This window comes from Oncorhynchus tshawytscha, linkage group LG33 (genome assembly GCF_018296145.1).
Source record: "Oncorhynchus tshawytscha isolate Ot180627B linkage group LG33, Otsh_v2.0, whole genome shotgun sequence".
Taxonomy (NCBI): Eukaryota; Metazoa; Chordata; class Actinopteri; order Salmoniformes; family Salmonidae; genus Oncorhynchus; species Oncorhynchus tshawytscha.
In genome coordinates, this window is record NC_056461.1 from 9,190,641 (window position 1) to 9,208,974 (window position 18,334).

Here is an 18,334-nt window from a genome sequence, read left to right on the forward strand (position 1 = left end):
TTTCTGGTCTTCTGACCTCACATCATTGTTATTTTTTCTTTCTTCCTCAGGATCAATTCCAGGAAGACAGTTAACCTGTTGTGTTCCTTTTTCTGTTACTGCCATGCACACACTCTCTCTCTCTCTGTCTCACTCTCTCTCTCTCTCTCTCCTCATTGAACTCTTTTGTCTCTCCGCATCCGAATTCTGCCTACTCATTGGCTGATGAGGAGATGCGCTTGTCACTGGTTGGCTCAAAGTTTATCCGCTTTGTTTTGACAGATGTGTGCAACTGTCACACTGGACGTTAGCGTGCGAATAACGGTCCCATAAATGACAAAGGCTGCACCCCCTTCTGACACAGAGTGGATTCAGACCTGCTAGAGAGCCTAGATATCTTATTAAACAGGTTCTTCTCCTAGCCTCTCTTTGATCATCTATTACAAGCCTAACATTTCTAGAGCGAATAGGAGAAAGAGATTCTTCTGATACTCGAGTGGATATTAAATTACATTTGTGTTCACTCTCCTCTCTCTGTTTTAAAGAAGAAAAAGGCTCACCATGCTCTCTGCGTGTCTGGAGGTCCTTGGAATGGGGTTGTGCCTACTGGGCTCGCTCCTGGTCATGGTCGCGTGCGGGCTGCCCATGTGGAAGGTGACGGCGTTCATCGATATGAATATCGTGGTTGCGCAGACCCTCTGGGACGGGCTCTGGATGTCGTGCGTGGTGCAGAGCACGGGTCAGATGCAGTGCAAAATGCACGACTCGATGCTTGCGCTCAGCCAGGACCTGCAGACGGCGCGCGCCCTCACGGTGATATCGGCGGTGCTGGGGGTGGCGGGGCTGGTGGTGACCATCGCTGGAGCACAGTGCACCAACTGCATCAAGACCGAATCGGTGAAAGCCAAAGTGGTGAACGCAGGTGGGGTGGTCTACATCATCAGCGGTCTATTGGTGCTGGTTCCTCTCTGTTGGATGGCCAATAACATCATAGTAGACTTCTACAACCCAGATGTGTCTTCGTCCAAGAAGAGGGAGATAGGAGCAGCCATCTACATTGGCTGGGCGGCCACAGCCCTGCTCCTTCTGGGGGGAACCCTGCTGTGCTGCTCCTGTCCCCAGGGAGCCAAGAGCGCCTACCCCATCAAATATGCCCCCACCAAGACCATCTCGGCCAATGGAGACTTCGACAAGAAACATTATGTGTAGGTGAGGAGAGGAGAGTTTTACTCACATCAAAACTTGGCACAGGACCTGGACGGACAAGTTGTCTACTTAGCCTACTGTTTGATGCCCATTGCGTATGTTATCTTTATTGTGTTTCTCTAGAACGGAAGCTTCGATAAGGGACATTATGTGTAGGCGAGATGATATCAGGATCCTTTATTTCCCCTCCTTTGCTTTGATTGGCATGGCGACTTCACCAAAATGTATTTTTTCTGTGTTGTATGCTACAACTTTGTTTAGGGGTCTGGGTTCATGGGTTCATGGGTCTGCTGAACAGAAAAGGAAAAATTCAATTTTTTGCCAAAGGAATGGAACCCTATACGCGCCGAGATCGTAGCTGACCAAGAAGTTGAAACACTTGTTGTGTAGTCTATCTATTGCGTAACATTTTCAAGACTTAAATCTTGTATTTGCATATGATTATTTGACATCAGGTATTATATAGGCTTTCTGTAAAAATGTTCATGTTGTTATCGTTTGACACTAGTCTATTGTCTCGCCAGAGTCTGCTGTCACAGTCTGAATAAAGCTCATTGTTCTCCACTGGCTTTACTGTGTCTGCTTGGAAGTTTTAAATAACCACATAATGTACATCTTTGCAGAGACTGGTAATAGTTAACATGTTTAGGTTCCCACACTGGACTCCTCCTTTGTAACACAGTGAATGCTACTCAGACAAATGTTCACTCATACCATGATCAAAGGAGCTTATTTGCGTTTGAATGCTGTTGTATTTTACTGCATGGCTGAGTGTGTATCTATCTTTTGTCCTACCCCTCTTTAAAGTACTGGGCAATTGTTGTTCTCTAATAAAAAAGGAAATCCCAATTCACAATCTCCCTTGTGTTTCTGTGTAGTAGTATTATTGTGCATTAGGCTACTTTTATTATAATATTATGACTGAATATCTGACTGAATATCTTTATCAAGTAAAGTTCACAATACAGTTTCAGTTGAACTACTGAAGTTTCTCTACATTGACCTTTTACCACACACCACACACACACACACACATAACAAAGCCTTACACAAACATAGAGGGAATGTGTGTAATCCTAACCACAGCCAATTCAGCACACACCAGCTATCACCATCTGGTTCACAATGACATAAACAAGCACTGATGGATGAATGTGACTCAAAGTGACTGAATGTAAAAACACAAGCTAATGACAGTTGACGGGTCACAAAAAAAACGCTTTGGCCCAAAAATGTGTCGTATTTATTTGGAGAGCAGCGTGTGTGAGTCTAACAGAAAGGGAGAACTACAGTAGGCCTACAGGACTGTTCTCTGAACACAGTACAGCAAATCTCAAATGACACTGTGTGGGTTTTCGCTCCTCCCTTGTAATTGATAAGGAACTCCCCTCTCCTGGTTGTCTAGGTGTTAATTGGACACAAATTGAAAGCAAACAATAAAAACCATTAGACATTCTACCCTCTGGGAATTGAGATTGCCACCCCCTGGTATAGTGGCTAGGGGGTATTAGCTAGGAAGGGAGGGGCAGAGGGTGGATTTGGGATTGGGTGTGTGCCTCTACTGAAGCTGCCTTGTGTCGGAAGGTCAGAGGTTAGGGTGGTGTCTTATCTGGTGTTGTTTCCAGTCTCTATCTTGGGAGAACCACTTCCCGCACTCAGAGATGGAGCCAGAGAAGAAGGCTGACGTTTTACATGTCCCTAACTGATTGTGTTTTTTTGGTTGTTTCTTTATATTGTTTGTAACTTATTTTTTTACTTATTTTGTACCTAATGTTGCTGCTACTGTCTCTTATAACCAAAAAGATCTTTAGGACATCATAACTGCGATTACTCACCATGAACTGGCAGAATCATTTTTTTCCTTTAAAGAGTCAGACGAGCCCGATGTGAATGATATACTGCTTCCCCGGGAACAGGCCCAGATCCCCATCATTTGTGTGAAGACAAGGCAGAGAAAAAGGGTCCGGAGGTCGGGGTGCCTTCTGAGAATTCGTAGGCAATCAAATAAACCACCACCGCCTTCCATTCTGCTAGCAAACGTGCTGTCTTTGGAAAATAAAATTGATGACCTACGCCGGAAGATTAATGTCTTCGATATATGGGGGGGCTCTTTTAATTTTTGGATAAAAAAAGGTTCCCGTTTTAAACAAGATATTTTGTCACGAAAAGATGCTCGACTCTGCATATAATTGACAGCTTTGGAAAGAAAACACTCTGACGTTTCCAAAACTGCAAAGATATTATCTGTGAGTGCCACAGAACTGATGCTACAGGCGAAACCAAGATGAAATTTCAAACAGGAAATGCCCCAGATTCTGAAGGCGCTGTGTTCCAATGTCTCCTTATATGGCTGTGAATGCGCCAGGAATAAGCCTACACTTTCTGTCGTTTCCCCAAGGTGTCTGCAGCATTGTGACGTATTTGAAGGCATATCATTGGAAGATTGACCATAAGAGACTACATTTACCAGGTGCCCGCTTGGTGTCCTCCGTCAAAATTATTGCGTAATCTCCAGCTGCGTGCAATTTTCCATTTGGTTCAGAGGAGAAACCAAACTGCCACGAATGATTTATCATCGAATAGATTTGTGAAAAAAACCTTGAGGATTGAATCTAAACAACGTTTGCCATGTTTCTGTCGATATTATGGAGTTAATTTGGAAAAAAGTTTGGCGTTGTAATGACTAAATTTTCGGGGGGTTTTCTTAGCCAAACGTGATGAACAAAACGGAGCGATTTCTCCTACACAAATAATCTTTTTGGAAAAACTGAACATTTGCTATCTAACTGAGAGTCTCCTCATTGAAAACATCCAAAGTTCTTCAAAGGTAAATTATTTTATTTGAATGCTTTTCTTGTTTTTGTGAAAATGTTGCCTGCTGAATGCTAGGCTTAATGCTATGCTAGCTATCAATACTCTTACACAAATGCTTGTGTAGCTATGGTTGAAAAGCATATTTTGAAAATCTGAGATGACAGTGTTGTTAACAAAAGGCTAAGCTTGTGAGCCAATATATTTATTTCATTTCATTTGCGATTTTCATTAATTAGTTAACGTTGCGTTATGGTAATGAGCTTGAGGCTATAATTACGCTCCCGGATACGGGATTGCTCGATGCTAGAGGTTAAACTACCAATGGGACATTCCAAACTGCAATATCTTATACTTCACGGAGTCATGGCTGAACGATGACATTATCAACATACAGCTGGCTGTTAATACGCTGTAATGGCAGGATAGAACAGCGGCATCTGGTAACACAAGGGGCGGCGGACTATGTATTTTTGTAAGTAACAGCTGGTGCACGATATCTCAGGAAGTCTCAAGGTTTTGCTCACCTGATGTAGAGTATCTCATGATAAGCTGTAGACCACACTGTCTACCTAGAGAGTTTTCATCTGTATTTTTCGTAGCTGTCTTACATACCACCACAGACCGATGCTGGCACTAAGTGCGCACCCAATGAGCTGTATTCCGCCATAAGCAAACAGGAAAACGCTCACCCAGAGGCGGCGCTCCTAGTGGCCGGGGACTTTAATGCAGGGAAACTTAAATTTGTCTTACCAAATTTCTATCAGCATGTTAAATGTGCAAGCAGAGGGGAAAAAACTCTGGAACGCCTTTACTCGACACACAGAGACGCATACAAAGCTCTCCCTCGCCCTCCATTTGCAAATCTGACCATAATTCTATCCTCCTGATTCCTGCTTACAAGCCAAATTAAAGCAGGAAGCACCAGTGACTCAATCAATATAAAAGTGGTCAGATGAAGCAGATGCTAAGCTACAGGACTGTTTTGCGGGCACAGATTCCTCCGATGGCATGGAGGAGTACATCACATCAGTCATTGGCTTCATCAATAAGTGTATTGATGATGTTGTCCACACAGTGACAGTACGTACATACCCCAACCAGAAGCCATGGATTACAGGCAATATCCACACTGAGCTAAAGGCTAGAGCTGATGCTTTCAAGGAGCGGGACTCTAACCCGGAAGCTTATAAGAAATCCCGCTATTCCCTCCGACGAACCATAAAACAGGCAAAGCGCCAATACAGGACTAAGATCGAATTGTACTACACCGGCTCTGACCCTCGACGGATGTGGCAGGGCTAGCAAACAATTACAGACTACAAAAGGAAGCACAGCCAAGAGCTGCCCAGTGACACAAGCCTACCAGATGCACTAAACTACTTTTGTGCTCACTTGGAGGCAAATAACACTGAAACATGAATGAGACTACCAGCTGTTCCGGATGACTGTGTGATCACGCTCTCAGCAGCCGATGTGATTAAGATCATTAACTCTATTCACAAGGCCGCAGGGCCAGACGGATTACCAGGATGTATACTCCGAGCAGGCGCTGACCAACTGGCAAGTGTCTTCACTGACATTTTCAACCTCTCCCTGTCAGAGTCTGTAATACCAACATGTTTTAAGCAGACCACCATAGTCCCTGTGCCCAAGAAGACTAAGGTAACCTGCCTAAATGACTACCGACCCGTAGCACTCACGTGTGTAGCCATGAAGTGCTTTGAAAGGCTGGTCATGGCTCAGATCAACACCATTATCCAAGAAACCCCAGACCCACTCCAAATTTGCAATCTGCCCCAACAGATCCACAGATGATGCAATCTCTGTTGCACCCCACACTGCCCTTTCCCACCTGTGCAAAAGGAACACCTATGTGAGAATTATATTCAGTGACTACAGCTCAGCGTTCAACACCATTAGCGCCCTCAAAGCTCATTACTAAGCTAAGGACCCTGGGACTAAACACCTCCCTCTGCAACTGGATCATGAACATCCTGATGGACCGCCCCCAGGTGGTAAGGGTAGGTAACAACACATCTGCCACGCTGATCCTCAACACAGGGCCCCCTCAGGGGTGCGTGCTCAGTCCCCTCCTGTACTTCTTGTTCACTCATGACTGCACGGCCAGGCACGACTCCAACACCACCATTTGCAGATCACTGACAAAGATGAGACAGCGTATAGGGAGGAGGTCAGAGACCTGGTCGTGTGGTGCCAGGACAACAACCTCTCCCTCAACGTGATCAAGACAAAGGAGCTGATTGTGGACTACAGGAAAATGAGGACCGAGCAGGCCCCCATTCTCATCAACAGGGCTGTAGTGGAGCAGGTTGAGAGCTTCAAGTTCCTTGGTGTCCACATCACCAACAAACTGACATGGTCCAAGCATACCAAGACAGTCGTGAAGAGGGCACGACAAGACCTATTCCCCCTCAGGAGACTGAAAAGATTTGTCATGGGTCCTCAGATCCTCAAAAGGATATTATACAGTTGCAACATCGAGAGAGTTGCATCACTGCCTGGTATGGCAACTGCTCGGCCTCTGACCACAAGGCAGTACAGAGGGTAGTGCGTATGGCCCAGTACATCACTGGGGCCAAGCTTCCTGCCATCCAGGACCTCTATACCAGCGGTGTCAGAGGAAGGCCCTAAAAATTGTCAAAGACTCCAGCACCCTAGTCATAGATTGTTCTCTCTGCTACCACACGGCAGTACCCAAGCACCAAATCTAGGACCAAGAGGCTTCTCAACAGCTTCTACCTCCAAGCCATAAGACTCCTGAACATCTAATCAAATGGCTCCCCAGACTATTTGCATTGCCCCCCCCCCTTACTCCGCTGCTACTCTCTGTTGTTATTATCTATGCATAGTCACTTTAATAACTCTACCTACATGTACATATTACCTCAATTACCTTGACTAACTGGTGCCCCCACACATTGACCCTGTACCGGTACCCTGTATATAGTCTCGCTATTGTTATTTTACTGCTGCTATTTAATTACTTGTTACTTTTATTTCTTCTTATTATTATTTTTTTAACTGCATTGTTGGTTAGGGTCTCGTAAGTAAGCATTTCACTGTAAGGTCTACACCTGTTGTATTCGGTGCTGTCACGTCCTGACCGTAGTTCCTTTTTTATGTCTCTATTTTAGTTTGGACAGGGCTTGAGTTGGGGTGGGCATTCTATGTTTTGTATTTCTGTGTTTGGCCTGGTATGATTCCCAATCAGATGCAGCTGTCGATCGTTGTCTCTGATTGAGAACCATACTTAGGCAGCCTGTTTTCCCACTATGGGTTGTGGGTAGTTGTTTTCTGTGTTTCACCATACAGAACTGTTTCGGTTTTCATTTATTTCTCTTGTTCTTTTGTATTTCAGTGTTCAGTCGTATTTCATTCAAATGGACACTTACCACGCTGCGCATTGGTCCGATCTTTCATACTCGTCATTAGACGAGGACGAGTACCGTTACAGGTGCATGTGACTAATACAATTTGATTTGATTTGAGTAAATGGAGTGTTTCTCTCCAGTGTGAATACTCATGTGCATTATCAGAGCATTTAATCAGAAACAGCATTTCCCACAGCAGGGGCACTCATGAGGTCTCTCTCCTGTGTGAACCATCTGGTGTCTCATCACGCTGGGCTAAACTCTTCCCACACTCTGAGCAACTGTATGGTTTTCTCCTGTGTAAGATCACTGGTGTGCCTTAATAACTTTTGATGTTCAAAACTGTGCACTCTCCTCAAACAATAGCATGGTATTCTTACACTGTAATAGCTACTGTAAATTGGACAGTGCAGTTAAATTACCAAGAATTTAAGCTTTCTGACAGTATCAGATGTGTCTATGTCCTGGGAAATGTTCTTGTTACGTACAACCTCATGCTAATCGCATTAGCCTATGTTAGCTCAAATAGTATTTTGTCAGATAACTACTTTCCACAGTCAGAGCAATTGTGAGGTAGCTCCTCAACAGTTACCTGTAGACGTGTGTGTAAAAGCCATTTTTGTGAAGAAAATGTATTATTACTATGGAAAATATGTTGTTTGGACACACCTACTCATTCAAGGGTTTTTCTTTATTTTTACTATTTTCTACATTGTAGAATAAGACATCAAAACTATGAAATAACACGTGATACAATTCCGGATTTGCAAGTCATGTCTTTACAGGAGAGCCGTTTGGACGTAAAACAATTTTTGTGGGTAGAAATGCCTTCTGGAACATGTGAACTTTCATGTGCCTTAATAACAAACGTGTATGCCATCTGTATATATGAAACAAATTGTTAAATTGCCAGCCTTGCTGGTTAGCCACACAAAACGCCAGCAACCTTCCAACTAGCCATGATTGGCTGAGATAATGAGTGGGCTGGGCAGCGATGAGTTCGGATTGGTCTGCCATATAGAAGGCTTCTGTTTATTTGAGCTCGTCAGGCTGGGTTGATAATCCTGTTGAATGCGGCTTTTGTAAAATGTATTGTGTATTGGAGCTGCATAAGTGTTGCTCTCCACTTTCTGGAGGATCAAGTTTTGAAATCAGTGGAATTAGAGTATGATAACTAACTAACATTCATCCCCCTCCTCTCACCTGTAACTATTCCCCAGGCTGTAAATGAGAACATGTTCTCAGTCAATTTACCTGGTAAAATAAAGAGTAAATAAATCAAATAAAAAGAGATGGAGAAAACACCTGTCTCCCGATTACATCTTCAAACTAAGTGCAACTGTGGTATGGCATTCCTGACAGGGAGACCCGTCCATCATGCATGATGATGTATACAGGTAAGATAGTCTAGCATTAGCTAGCTACATTTTCAGATGCAGCTAGTTTCTAATTTGGACAGAAAGGGGTTTAATTTCAAGCTAAAGTGTACTGTTAGCTAGCTGACGTCATTAGTCATATCCCGGAGCTGTTTGCTTTTCTAGTTAGAGCCTAATGTTTACTAGCTAACATTGAACCTGGTTGGTTAGCTCTGTGGCATTGTTGGCACTGTTCATTGTTGTTAAACCGGTTTGGGATAGGTGGCTAGATTAACAAGAAGTTAAGCTTTAATTTGGTGTGTTGGACTTGTGAATGTATGAAAGTTATGTTGTCGAAACGTTCCGCTAGCGGAACCCCTAGCCGTAAAAGGTTTTAAGTAGCTAACTGGCTGACTCATAGTGAGCACCTGGCTCATTAGCTAACATTACGTGACGTGTGTACAACACCCGTTGAATATGACCAGTGTCAGTAAAAGTCTGCAGAAAAGCATAATGAAATTGTTCCAGCAGTGCTGGTTAGGCTGTTTTCATGTTATGCATAAACAAATCATCGGCCAGAGTATCAAGTGTGCGCTCTGAGAGCGAAACGAGATGGGTGGGACAAAAGCTTAAGAGGGTGTGAACGATGCTGAATGGGTGTAGATAAGGAAGAGCTCTTCACTGGATACCAAAACATTCAAAGGCGATTTTCTCAGAAGTGAGTTTACGAGTTGATCAACTTTCAAAGCAGAATTACTTTCCCATTGTTCCTCAAATGCAGTGTATGACATACTACTTTGTAGCTCTGAGTCTCTACTTTTATCCAATGTAAAAAAAAAAGTTCTACATAAGACCGAATCAGATGGTGAGTCAAATATGGAATCAACTTGTCACACCCTGATCTGTTTCACTTGTCATTGTGCTTGCCTCCACGCCCCTCCAGGTGTCGCCAATCTTCCCCATTATCCCCAGTGTATTTATACCTGTGTTCTCTGTCTGTCTGTGCCAGTTCATCTTGTTTGCCAAGTCAACCAGCGGTTTTCTCTTAGCTACTGTTTTTCCCGGTCTCTGCTTTTCTTGTCCTCCTGGTGCATACCCTTGCCTGTCCTGACTCTGAGCCCACCTGCCTGACCATTCTGCCTGCCCCTGACCTCGAGCCTGCCTGACACCCTGTACCATTTTGGACTCTGATCTGGTTATGAACTCTTGCCTGTCCCCGACCTGCCTTTTGCCTACCCCTTTGACTATAATAAATATCAGAGCTCAAACCCGTGTCTGCATCTGGGTCTCGTCTTGTGTTGTTATACAACTACAGAATGATGTGGTAGCCATGCTAGTCAAGTCTGCCTTGAATTCTAAATAAATCACAGCAAAGCACCCCCACACCATCACACCTACTCCTCCATGCTTCACAGTGGGAACCACACATGGGGGGGGATCATCTGTTCACCTACTCTGCATCTCACAAAGACACGGCGGTTGGACCCAAAAATCTCTGAGGCTGGTAACTCTAATGAACGTATCCTCTGCAGCTGAGGTGACTCCTTGACATTTTCCAGATTGACTCACCTTCATGCCTTAAAGTAACGATGGACTGTAATTTATCTTTGCTTATTTGAGCTGCTCTTGCCATAAATAGGGTTTTCTGTATACCACACCTACATTGTCACAACACAACTGATTGGCTCAAATGCATTAAGAAGGAAAGAAATTCCACAAATTAACATTTAACAAGGCACAACATTTAACAAGCCACATTCCTGTAAAGCTTAGAGAGGATTTAATGTTAAATACTGTTGAAGTAATACAGCTACAGGTTCATCTGCCTCACCTAAAGCTTCAAACTGTAACCAGTGCCTGCAACCTGGTTCAGGTTATTAGTCAACCCACTAGGGTAGTTACAAACAGCACAGGAATGAACTCCTCAACATGTATTGATCACATCTTTACCTAACGCTGCATAAATTTGCTTGAAAACAGTATCCAGATCCATCGAATGTAGTGATCACAATGTAGTAGCCATATCTAGGAAAACCAAAGTTCCAAAAGGCTGAGCCTAATATAGTGTATAAGAGGTCCTGCAAGAAGTTTTGTAGGGATTTCTACGTTGTTGATGTAAAGAATATTTTTTAGTCCGTGGTGTGTGATGAGGAGCAAATATATGCTGCTCTTGACACATTTATGATATTGCTTATCCCAGTTACTAATAATAATGCACCCATTAAGAAAATGACTGTAAAAACGGTTAAATCCCAGTGGACTGATGAGGAATTGAATAATTGTCTGGTTGAGGGGGATGAGGCAAAAGGAATGGCTAATAAGTCTGGCTGCACAAGCGATTGGCAAACGTACTGCAAATTGAGGAATCATGTGACTAAACTGAATAAAAAGAAGGATCTACACTATGAAACAAAGATAAATGACAAACATTCATAGATTCAGTATTTTTGTGTAGAACATGTCAAATAACACATTTTCATTGAGTGCCACCCCCAGACATTTATAATACATGTGGTGTTCACCCGAGGGTAATACAAGTGTGGAAAGTGTGCGTGTAAGTGAAAACCACAGGTGCAGCAGCAGTGTCTCCCGTCTGTAGAGTGAACACAAGAGTTCCTAAATCCTCCGACAATGTCTTCAGCCGCGCCTCATGGCGACCAATCACTGTTCCATGGTGAGTGAGAGCCGATCGTAAATGGTGGAGCTTGGAGTGTCCCTCGGACGATGGAGAAATCTCTGCTGGGTGACATTAGTGCTAGTACGAACTCAGACCCAGGTGCATAGAAACACAACAGGCAGAGGTAAGGGTAAATCCATAATATTTACTTAAGGTCTCCATAGCAAAACAACAATGCAAGGGCACACGAGAACACTGACCAAAACATGAGACCTGAGCAACTGGCCCAGTCCACAGAGGAACTTAAATAGTCATCCAGCAGGTAATCCCAATAAGCCTAATATGGGTCACCTGGATACTAGAAGTAACCCACGGGTGCTCTCCAGTGGCAACCTCAGGAAGTACACTGAAGGGAGAAAACCCTGACCTGTGACACAATGATGGGATAACTGAATTGCTATTGCCCAAATGAAGACAACCCAAATTTAATTAACAACCGTATAGCAAATCTGACTTAAAAAACATGCTTTTTATTGTAAACTTTTCTTTAATTAACTTTGCTCCTTAATGTAAATTCCTAGAATATCTACATGTACATACTACCTCAATCAGCCTGACTAACCGGTGTCTGTATGTAGCCTCACTACTGTATATAGCCTCGCTACTGTATATAGCCTCACTACTGTATATAGCCTCACTACTGTATGTAGCCTCACTACTGTATGTAGCCTCGCTACTGTATATAGCCTCACTACTGTATATAGCCTCACTACTGTATATAGCCTCACTACTGTATAAAGCCTCTCTACTGTATGTAGCCTCTACTGTATATAGCCTCACTACTGTATATAGCCTCTCTACTGTATATAGCCTCACTACTGTATATAGCCTCACTACTGTATATAGCCTCACTACTGTATATAGCCTCACTACTGTATGTAGCCTCACTACTGTATATAGCCTCACTACTGTATATAGCCTCACTACTGTATATAGCCTCTCTACTGTATATAGCCTCACTACTGTATGTAGCCTCGTTACTGTTATTTTTCACTCTCTTTTTACTGTTGTTTTTATTTCTTTACTTACCTATTGTTCAGCTAATACCTTTTTTGCACTATTTGTTAGAGCCTGAAAGTAAGCATTTCACTGTAAGGTCTACATCTGTTGTATTCGGCGCACGTGACAAATACACTTTGATTTGATTTGATTTGATCATAGTCCTTCACTTTTAAGCTCAAACTCCTATGCCAATGACATTGACATGGCGATTCAACACAATGTTACTGGGAGATAAGGAGTTTACCTCATATCTCAATACTGTCACGTTCTGACCTTAGTTCCTTTTTTATGTCTTTGTGTTAGGTCAGGGCGTGAGTTGGGGTGGGTAGTCTATGTTCTTTTTTCTATGTTGTCATATTTCTATGTGTTTGGCCTAGTATGGTTCTCAATCAGAGGCAGGTGTCGTTCATTGTCTCTGATTTAGAATCATACTTAGGTAGCCTGTTTTCCCCATTTTGGTTGTGGGTGTTTGTTTTCTGTGTCTGTATTTCACTTTGTTATTTTATAGGCATATTTGGCATAGGTGTATTTGGTGGCTGTCTAAAAAAAAAGTTTGGTCTTCGTGTGGTATTTATTTCCTGGATTGAGCAATTGTATAAAACCCCCAAAACAGCTATAAGAACAAATAGACAAATCTCTGATTCATTTAAGTTATCCTGAGGGGCAAGACAGGGATGCCCTCTGTCCAGTTATTTATTTGCTTTAGCCACAGAACCCCTAGCATCATAAATTAGAACTCGTCGCTCAATCCAGGGAATAGAGCTTGATGGAGAACAACGTGATATTGTTGTATGCAGATTACATTTGACTGTATTTATCTGAACCATTTCTTTTACATTTGTTGGACAAATGGTGCTATATTTGGATTCAAAGAGGATTGTGAGAACTGAAATAATACCCATTATTAAGTAGATTTCAGTGGAAATATGGAATGAAAATGATGCACTTTCAGATCCAAAAGAAAAGAAAACACACACACACATACACAGAAATGGAATCAGGGCCTCAGAGGGAAATGTCTGTTGGTTGTCTCTGCTGGGAGACTGGAGCTGACTGAACCAACAATACGCATTAAACACACATACTGAGACACATACCATACACACTGTAATCCACAATATCTGTTATCATCATCAGGATCAGCAGCATCATTAGGCCACCAGGGTCAGGCAGACTGGCCATGGCCTAATTTGGACATGGGCCAGTCACAGAGTCAATGGAGCACACACACATAGCCATTGTACACACACATGCACACAGAAATGAATACACACTCCCAAACCGGAATATACAGAAAAGAACACACACAAGATCGACGTCTGCTCCAGTGACCCAGTCACAGGGATGAGGAAGACATTATTGTGCCTGGTCTCCTGAATGAGCCCTGATACAGTCTGTCAGAGCCAACAGGCTTATCAGGCCTTGGAGAAGCAGACAATTACTGGGCTATACAACAAATGAAGGTGAGGTAAGTGAAACAATAACATATTAAGATCATTGCAAGTAAACCCTTCAAAAATAGCTGACCTAGCTGGCCTATACCTGTTACTTTCTTTTCAGAATCTTGGTGATTTGTCTGTAAGACCATTGTCTCCATTGCTGTATGATTGTAGGGCTACTGCAACCAGTCTAAAATAAACTATAGCCAAGTTCCTTTACAAACATGTGACATTTTTTGCAGAAACGAAACTATATAGTAAGTGGGAAGTGAAACCCATAGCCACATGTTGATTGGGGCCGCTCTCACTCAGGATCTTACCTCTCTTAAACGCCCCACACTGCCAAAGCGTCTGACTCGAGAAGATGGATATGATTTCCGTGCTGTTCAACGCTCTCGCACTGCTGTCGGTGTTGGGACGAACTGGGGCAAGAACATCATCACCCAATACAACCCCTTCAGGTACCGTTTTTCAAATACACAAATACAGACACAGGTTGTATTGTAGCGATCCTCTATATGAGGCACGTTACAATTCCCACCAAGTGGGTCAATGCTATTGGCACGCTGTGTAGGGTGTTTTTCTTTCATGTCAGTGACCGGAGTTCGCTTCGATGCCCCACCGTTCCTTACATTGCATTTGGTCTGGGTTCTTTGAAGTGTACAGCAACAAATCACTTTTTACAGATAATATTTGATTGATTGATTGATTGCTGATGGAGGGATTCATTAGTGATTGATTCTCTGCCCCCAGGCCCAGGCCCCTCCACCTCAGACCTGCGTGGTCAGATGTTTACAGTGTCATATTCGTATAGCATAGGTTTCACCATGTACACAGACGCAATCTTTCCCTCTCCTTCCCCCACCATCTACCCTTCTCCTTCCACCTCTACTTCCTCCTCCCCTTCCTCCTCCTCTGCCTACTCTCCCTACCCCTCTCCTTCCTCCTCCTCTCCCTCCGCCACCACCTCTCCTTCCTCCTCCCCTTCCTCCTCCTCTGCCTACTCCTCTCCCTACCCTTCTCCTTCCACTTCTCTTTCCTCCTCCTCTGTCTATTCCTCTTCCTACCCATCTCCTCCTTCCACCTCTCCTTCCTCCTCCTCTGCCTACTCCTCTCCCTACCCCTCTCCTTCCACCTCTCCTTACTCCTCCTCTCCCTCCCTAAGCACCTCCCCCTCTCCCTCCCCCACCACCTACCCCTCTCCTTCTCCCTCCTCCTCTCCCTCACCCTCCACCACCACCTATCCCTCTCGTTCTCCTTCCTCTCCCTACTCTTCTCCTTCTCCTTCCACCTCTCATTCTCACTCCTCTCCCTCCTCTTCTCCTTCCACCTTTCCTTCTCCCTCCTCTTCTCCCTCCTCCACCCCTTACCCCTCTCATTCTCCTTCCACCTCTTCTTCTCCCTCCTCTCCATACACCTCATATCCCTACACCACCCCCTCTCCCTCTCTCTCTGCTCTGACTGTGTGTCTGCGTTACATGGCTGAGGAGGGAAAAGACTTGACTCTCTTCAGCCTCACTCAGGGGAACTACTGGAACCTGTTACTTGAAAGGAACAGTGGGATGGACTACCTCTCCATCCATTCCTCCTCTCAGTCCTTCCGCTCCTATAGGCTGCTGTGGTCCATCATTGAGCCACGCCCATGGACCAGCCTGTGCGTTACCTGGGAGAAAAACACGGGTTTAGCCCAGGTGTGGAGGGGCAGGACTGTCAGTATCAGGAAGAGGGTGTTTGGCCAGGTAAGAGGAAATAAAGTGGTGAAGATGGGGGGGCAGGTTGAGGGGGGATAGGTGAGAGAGAGGGTGATATACAGTGAGCTCCAAAAGCATTGGGACAGTGACACATGTTGTTGTTGTTTTGGCTCTGTACTCCAGCACTTGGGATTTGATACGATACAAAACGGCAAATGCATTACAAGTTTGATGTAGTCATTGGGTACTATGAATATGGGACCAAATACTGACATTTTTAGTACTTTATTACACATACACTTAAGTAAATTTGTCCCAATACTTTTGGTCCCCTAAAATGGGGGAACTGTGTATAAAAAGTTCTGTAATATCTAAACATTTCACCTGATATGGATAAAAATACTCTCAACTTAATGCTAACAGCCTACACTCTCATAGTCATGTATCATTTCAAATCCAAAGTGCTGGAGTACAGAGCCAAAACAAACAAAAAATGGTTTCTTATATAGTGTGCCTTTATTATATAGTGTGCCTTTATTATATAGTGTACCTTTATTATATAGTGTGCCTTTATTATATAGTGTGCCTTTATTATATAGTGTGCCTTTATTATATAGTGTGCCTTTATTATATAGTGTGCCTTTATTATATAGTGTGCCTTTATTATATAGTGTGCCTTTATTATATAGTGTGCCTTTATTATATAGTGTGTCTTTATTATATAGTGTGTCTTTATTATATAGTGTGCCTTTATTATATATTATATAGTGTGCCTTTATTATATAGTGTGCCTTTATTATATAGTATTATATAGTGTGTCTTTATTATATAGTGTGTCTTTATTATATAGTGTGCCTTTATTATATAGTGTGCCTTTATTATATAGTGTGCCTTTATTATATAGTGTGCCTTTATTATATAGTGTGCCTTTATTATATAGTGTGCCTTTATTATATAGTGTGCCTTTATTATATAGTGTGCCTTTATTATATAGATATATTATTCAAGTTAAGGCAAGCCAAGTTCAGGAGTAAAAATGTGCTTAACAAGTCACATAATATGTATCATGGACTCTGTGTGTAATAATAGTGTTGGAAAGGGAATGGAGCTAAGCGCAGGCAAAATCCTAGAGGAAAACTTGGTTCAGTCTGCTTTCCATCAGACACTGGGAGATGAATTCACCTTTCAGCAGCACAATAACCTAAAACATCTACCCTGGAGTTACTTACCAAGAAGACAGTGTATTTTCGTGAGTGGCCGAATTACAGTTTTTATTTAAATCTACCTCCAAATCTATGGCAAGACCTGAAACTGGTTGTCGAGCAATGATCAACAACCAATTTGACAGAGATTGAAGCATTTTGAAAAGTATAATGGGCAAATGTTGCACAATCCAGGTGTGGAAAGCTCTTATAGACTTACCAAAGAGACTCGCAGCTGTAATCACTGCCAAAGGTGCTTCTACAAAGTATTAATTCAGGGGTATGAATACTTATGCAAATGAGATATTTCTGTATTTATTTTTCTATACATTTGGAAACATTTGTAATAACTTGTTTTCTTTTCACTTTGTCATTATGGAGTATTGTGTGTAGATGGGTGAGACAAATGTATATTTAATACATGTTTTATTCAGGCTGTAACACAACAACATGTGGAATAAGTCAAGGGGTAGAAAGGCACTGTATTATCATGTTTTCTAATTAAATGGTGTGTGTGTGTGTGTGTGTGTGTGTGTGTGTGTGTGTGTGTGTGTGTGTGTGTAGGTGACCAATGGGCCTCCTGTCTTGAAAGTGTATAAGTTTGAGGGGCAGGTAACTGACGTGGAAGTGTGGGACAGCGTCCTCTCCCCAAGCTGGATAATGTCCTACATGTCTGGGTGGCAGTCCTACTGGTCCTACACCCCTGGTAATGTGCTGACCTGGTCCAAGGCCATCTACTCCACCAATGGTGAGGTTCTCCTGGAGAGAAACACCTACAACTCTGACCATCAGCCTATCAGAGGCCAGCGCCAGCACCCAAGACCAATGAGAAGGAAGAAAATGAGGAAATGTGAATGGAAGAAGAGAGCGAGGCCAGAGCAGATAGCGAGAACACGGCCGTAGGGGAGAGTAGTGATTACCACTAACCCTTACTAAGATGTACAGTATGTTCCATCTTCATGTATGACCCAGCAATGCTCCTTACTTGTGAATCACTCTGGATGAATGTCTGCTCAAATTATGATTCTGTGATTTCCCATGTTTGCCCTGATGGTCCCCAGGGTCAAATTAAGTGCTACTCTGGCTGATGTTCATGTCGTTTGCCCCTTGCATCTTCCATGTCTGTCAGCTTAGTATCTCCGCTAGCCAAGTGTGGACGTGAGCTCACCTCGCTAGCTATGATAGTGCTAACCATTAGAGCTGTGGCACCACCTCCTCCCTGACGGAAAACACATCACACTTTATGCTCAGCACATAACCTGCCGGGGAAATCTGACCCAGCTGGCAAAATGAAAACCAATGAAATCAGCAGTTCTCAGGCAGGCTAGAAGCACAATATTGTTACTGTTGCATCACATTGGATGACCACAAGTAACTTAAGTTACATACTGCAGCTTTAAATGATTGTTAAAGGATTTAGTGTATTGTTAAATCATTTTAATGATTGCTAGATGATTTAAAAGATTGTTAAAATGAAGCACGTGGCAAATTAAAAGTCATTGGTGAGAAACGTGTGTGTTATATTTATTGCAATAGGCTTAACCTCGGTCTGTGAAACTGATATAATAGAAATTCAT

At 43.1% G+C, this 18,334-nt stretch overlaps 2 protein-coding genes across 2 annotated transcripts; both read left to right on the top strand.

Moving 5' to 3' along the window:
* The first annotated feature begins 264 nt into the window (after positions 1–264).
* On the top strand, positions 265–2,043 carry LOC112230853 (claudin-4). Its single transcript, XM_024397189.2, has one exon. The coding sequence runs from the start codon at positions 541–543 to the stop codon at positions 1,186–1,188; it is 648 nt and encodes a 215-aa protein (XP_024252957.1). The 5' UTR covers positions 265–540; the 3' UTR covers positions 1,189–2,043.
* A 12,023-nt stretch (positions 2,044–14,066) lies between these two features.
* On the top strand, positions 14,067–18,267 carry LOC112230854 (uncharacterized serine-rich protein C215.13-like). The gene is made up of 3 exons (XM_042311197.1): positions 14,067–14,325; positions 14,618–15,603; positions 17,322–18,267. The coding sequence occupies exons 1-3, from the start codon at positions 14,229–14,231 to the stop codon at positions 17,658–17,660; spliced, it is 1,422 nt and encodes a 473-aa protein (XP_042167131.1). The 5' UTR covers positions 14,067–14,228; the 3' UTR covers positions 17,661–18,267.
* Positions 18,268–18,334: the final 67 nt, after the last annotated feature.

Excerpts from the sequence above, each read along its gene's own strand:
- LOC112230853 (XM_024397189.2), top strand. The coding sequence starts at position 541 with ATGCTCTCTGCGTGTCTGGAGGTCCTTGGAATGGGGTTGTGCCTACTG.
- LOC112230854 (XM_042311197.1), top strand. The coding sequence starts at position 14,229 with ATGGATATGATTTCCGTGCTGTTCAACGCTCTCGCACTGCTGTCGGTG. Across the intron at positions 14,326-14,617 it reads ACCCAATACAACCCCTTCAG|GCCCAGGCCCCTCCACCTCA; the intron begins GTACCGTTTTTC and ends CTCTGCCCCCAG. Across the intron at positions 15,604-17,321 it reads GGAAGAGGGTGTTTGGCCAG|GTGACCAATGGGCCTCCTGT; the intron begins GTAAGAGGAAAT and ends GTGTGTGTGTAG.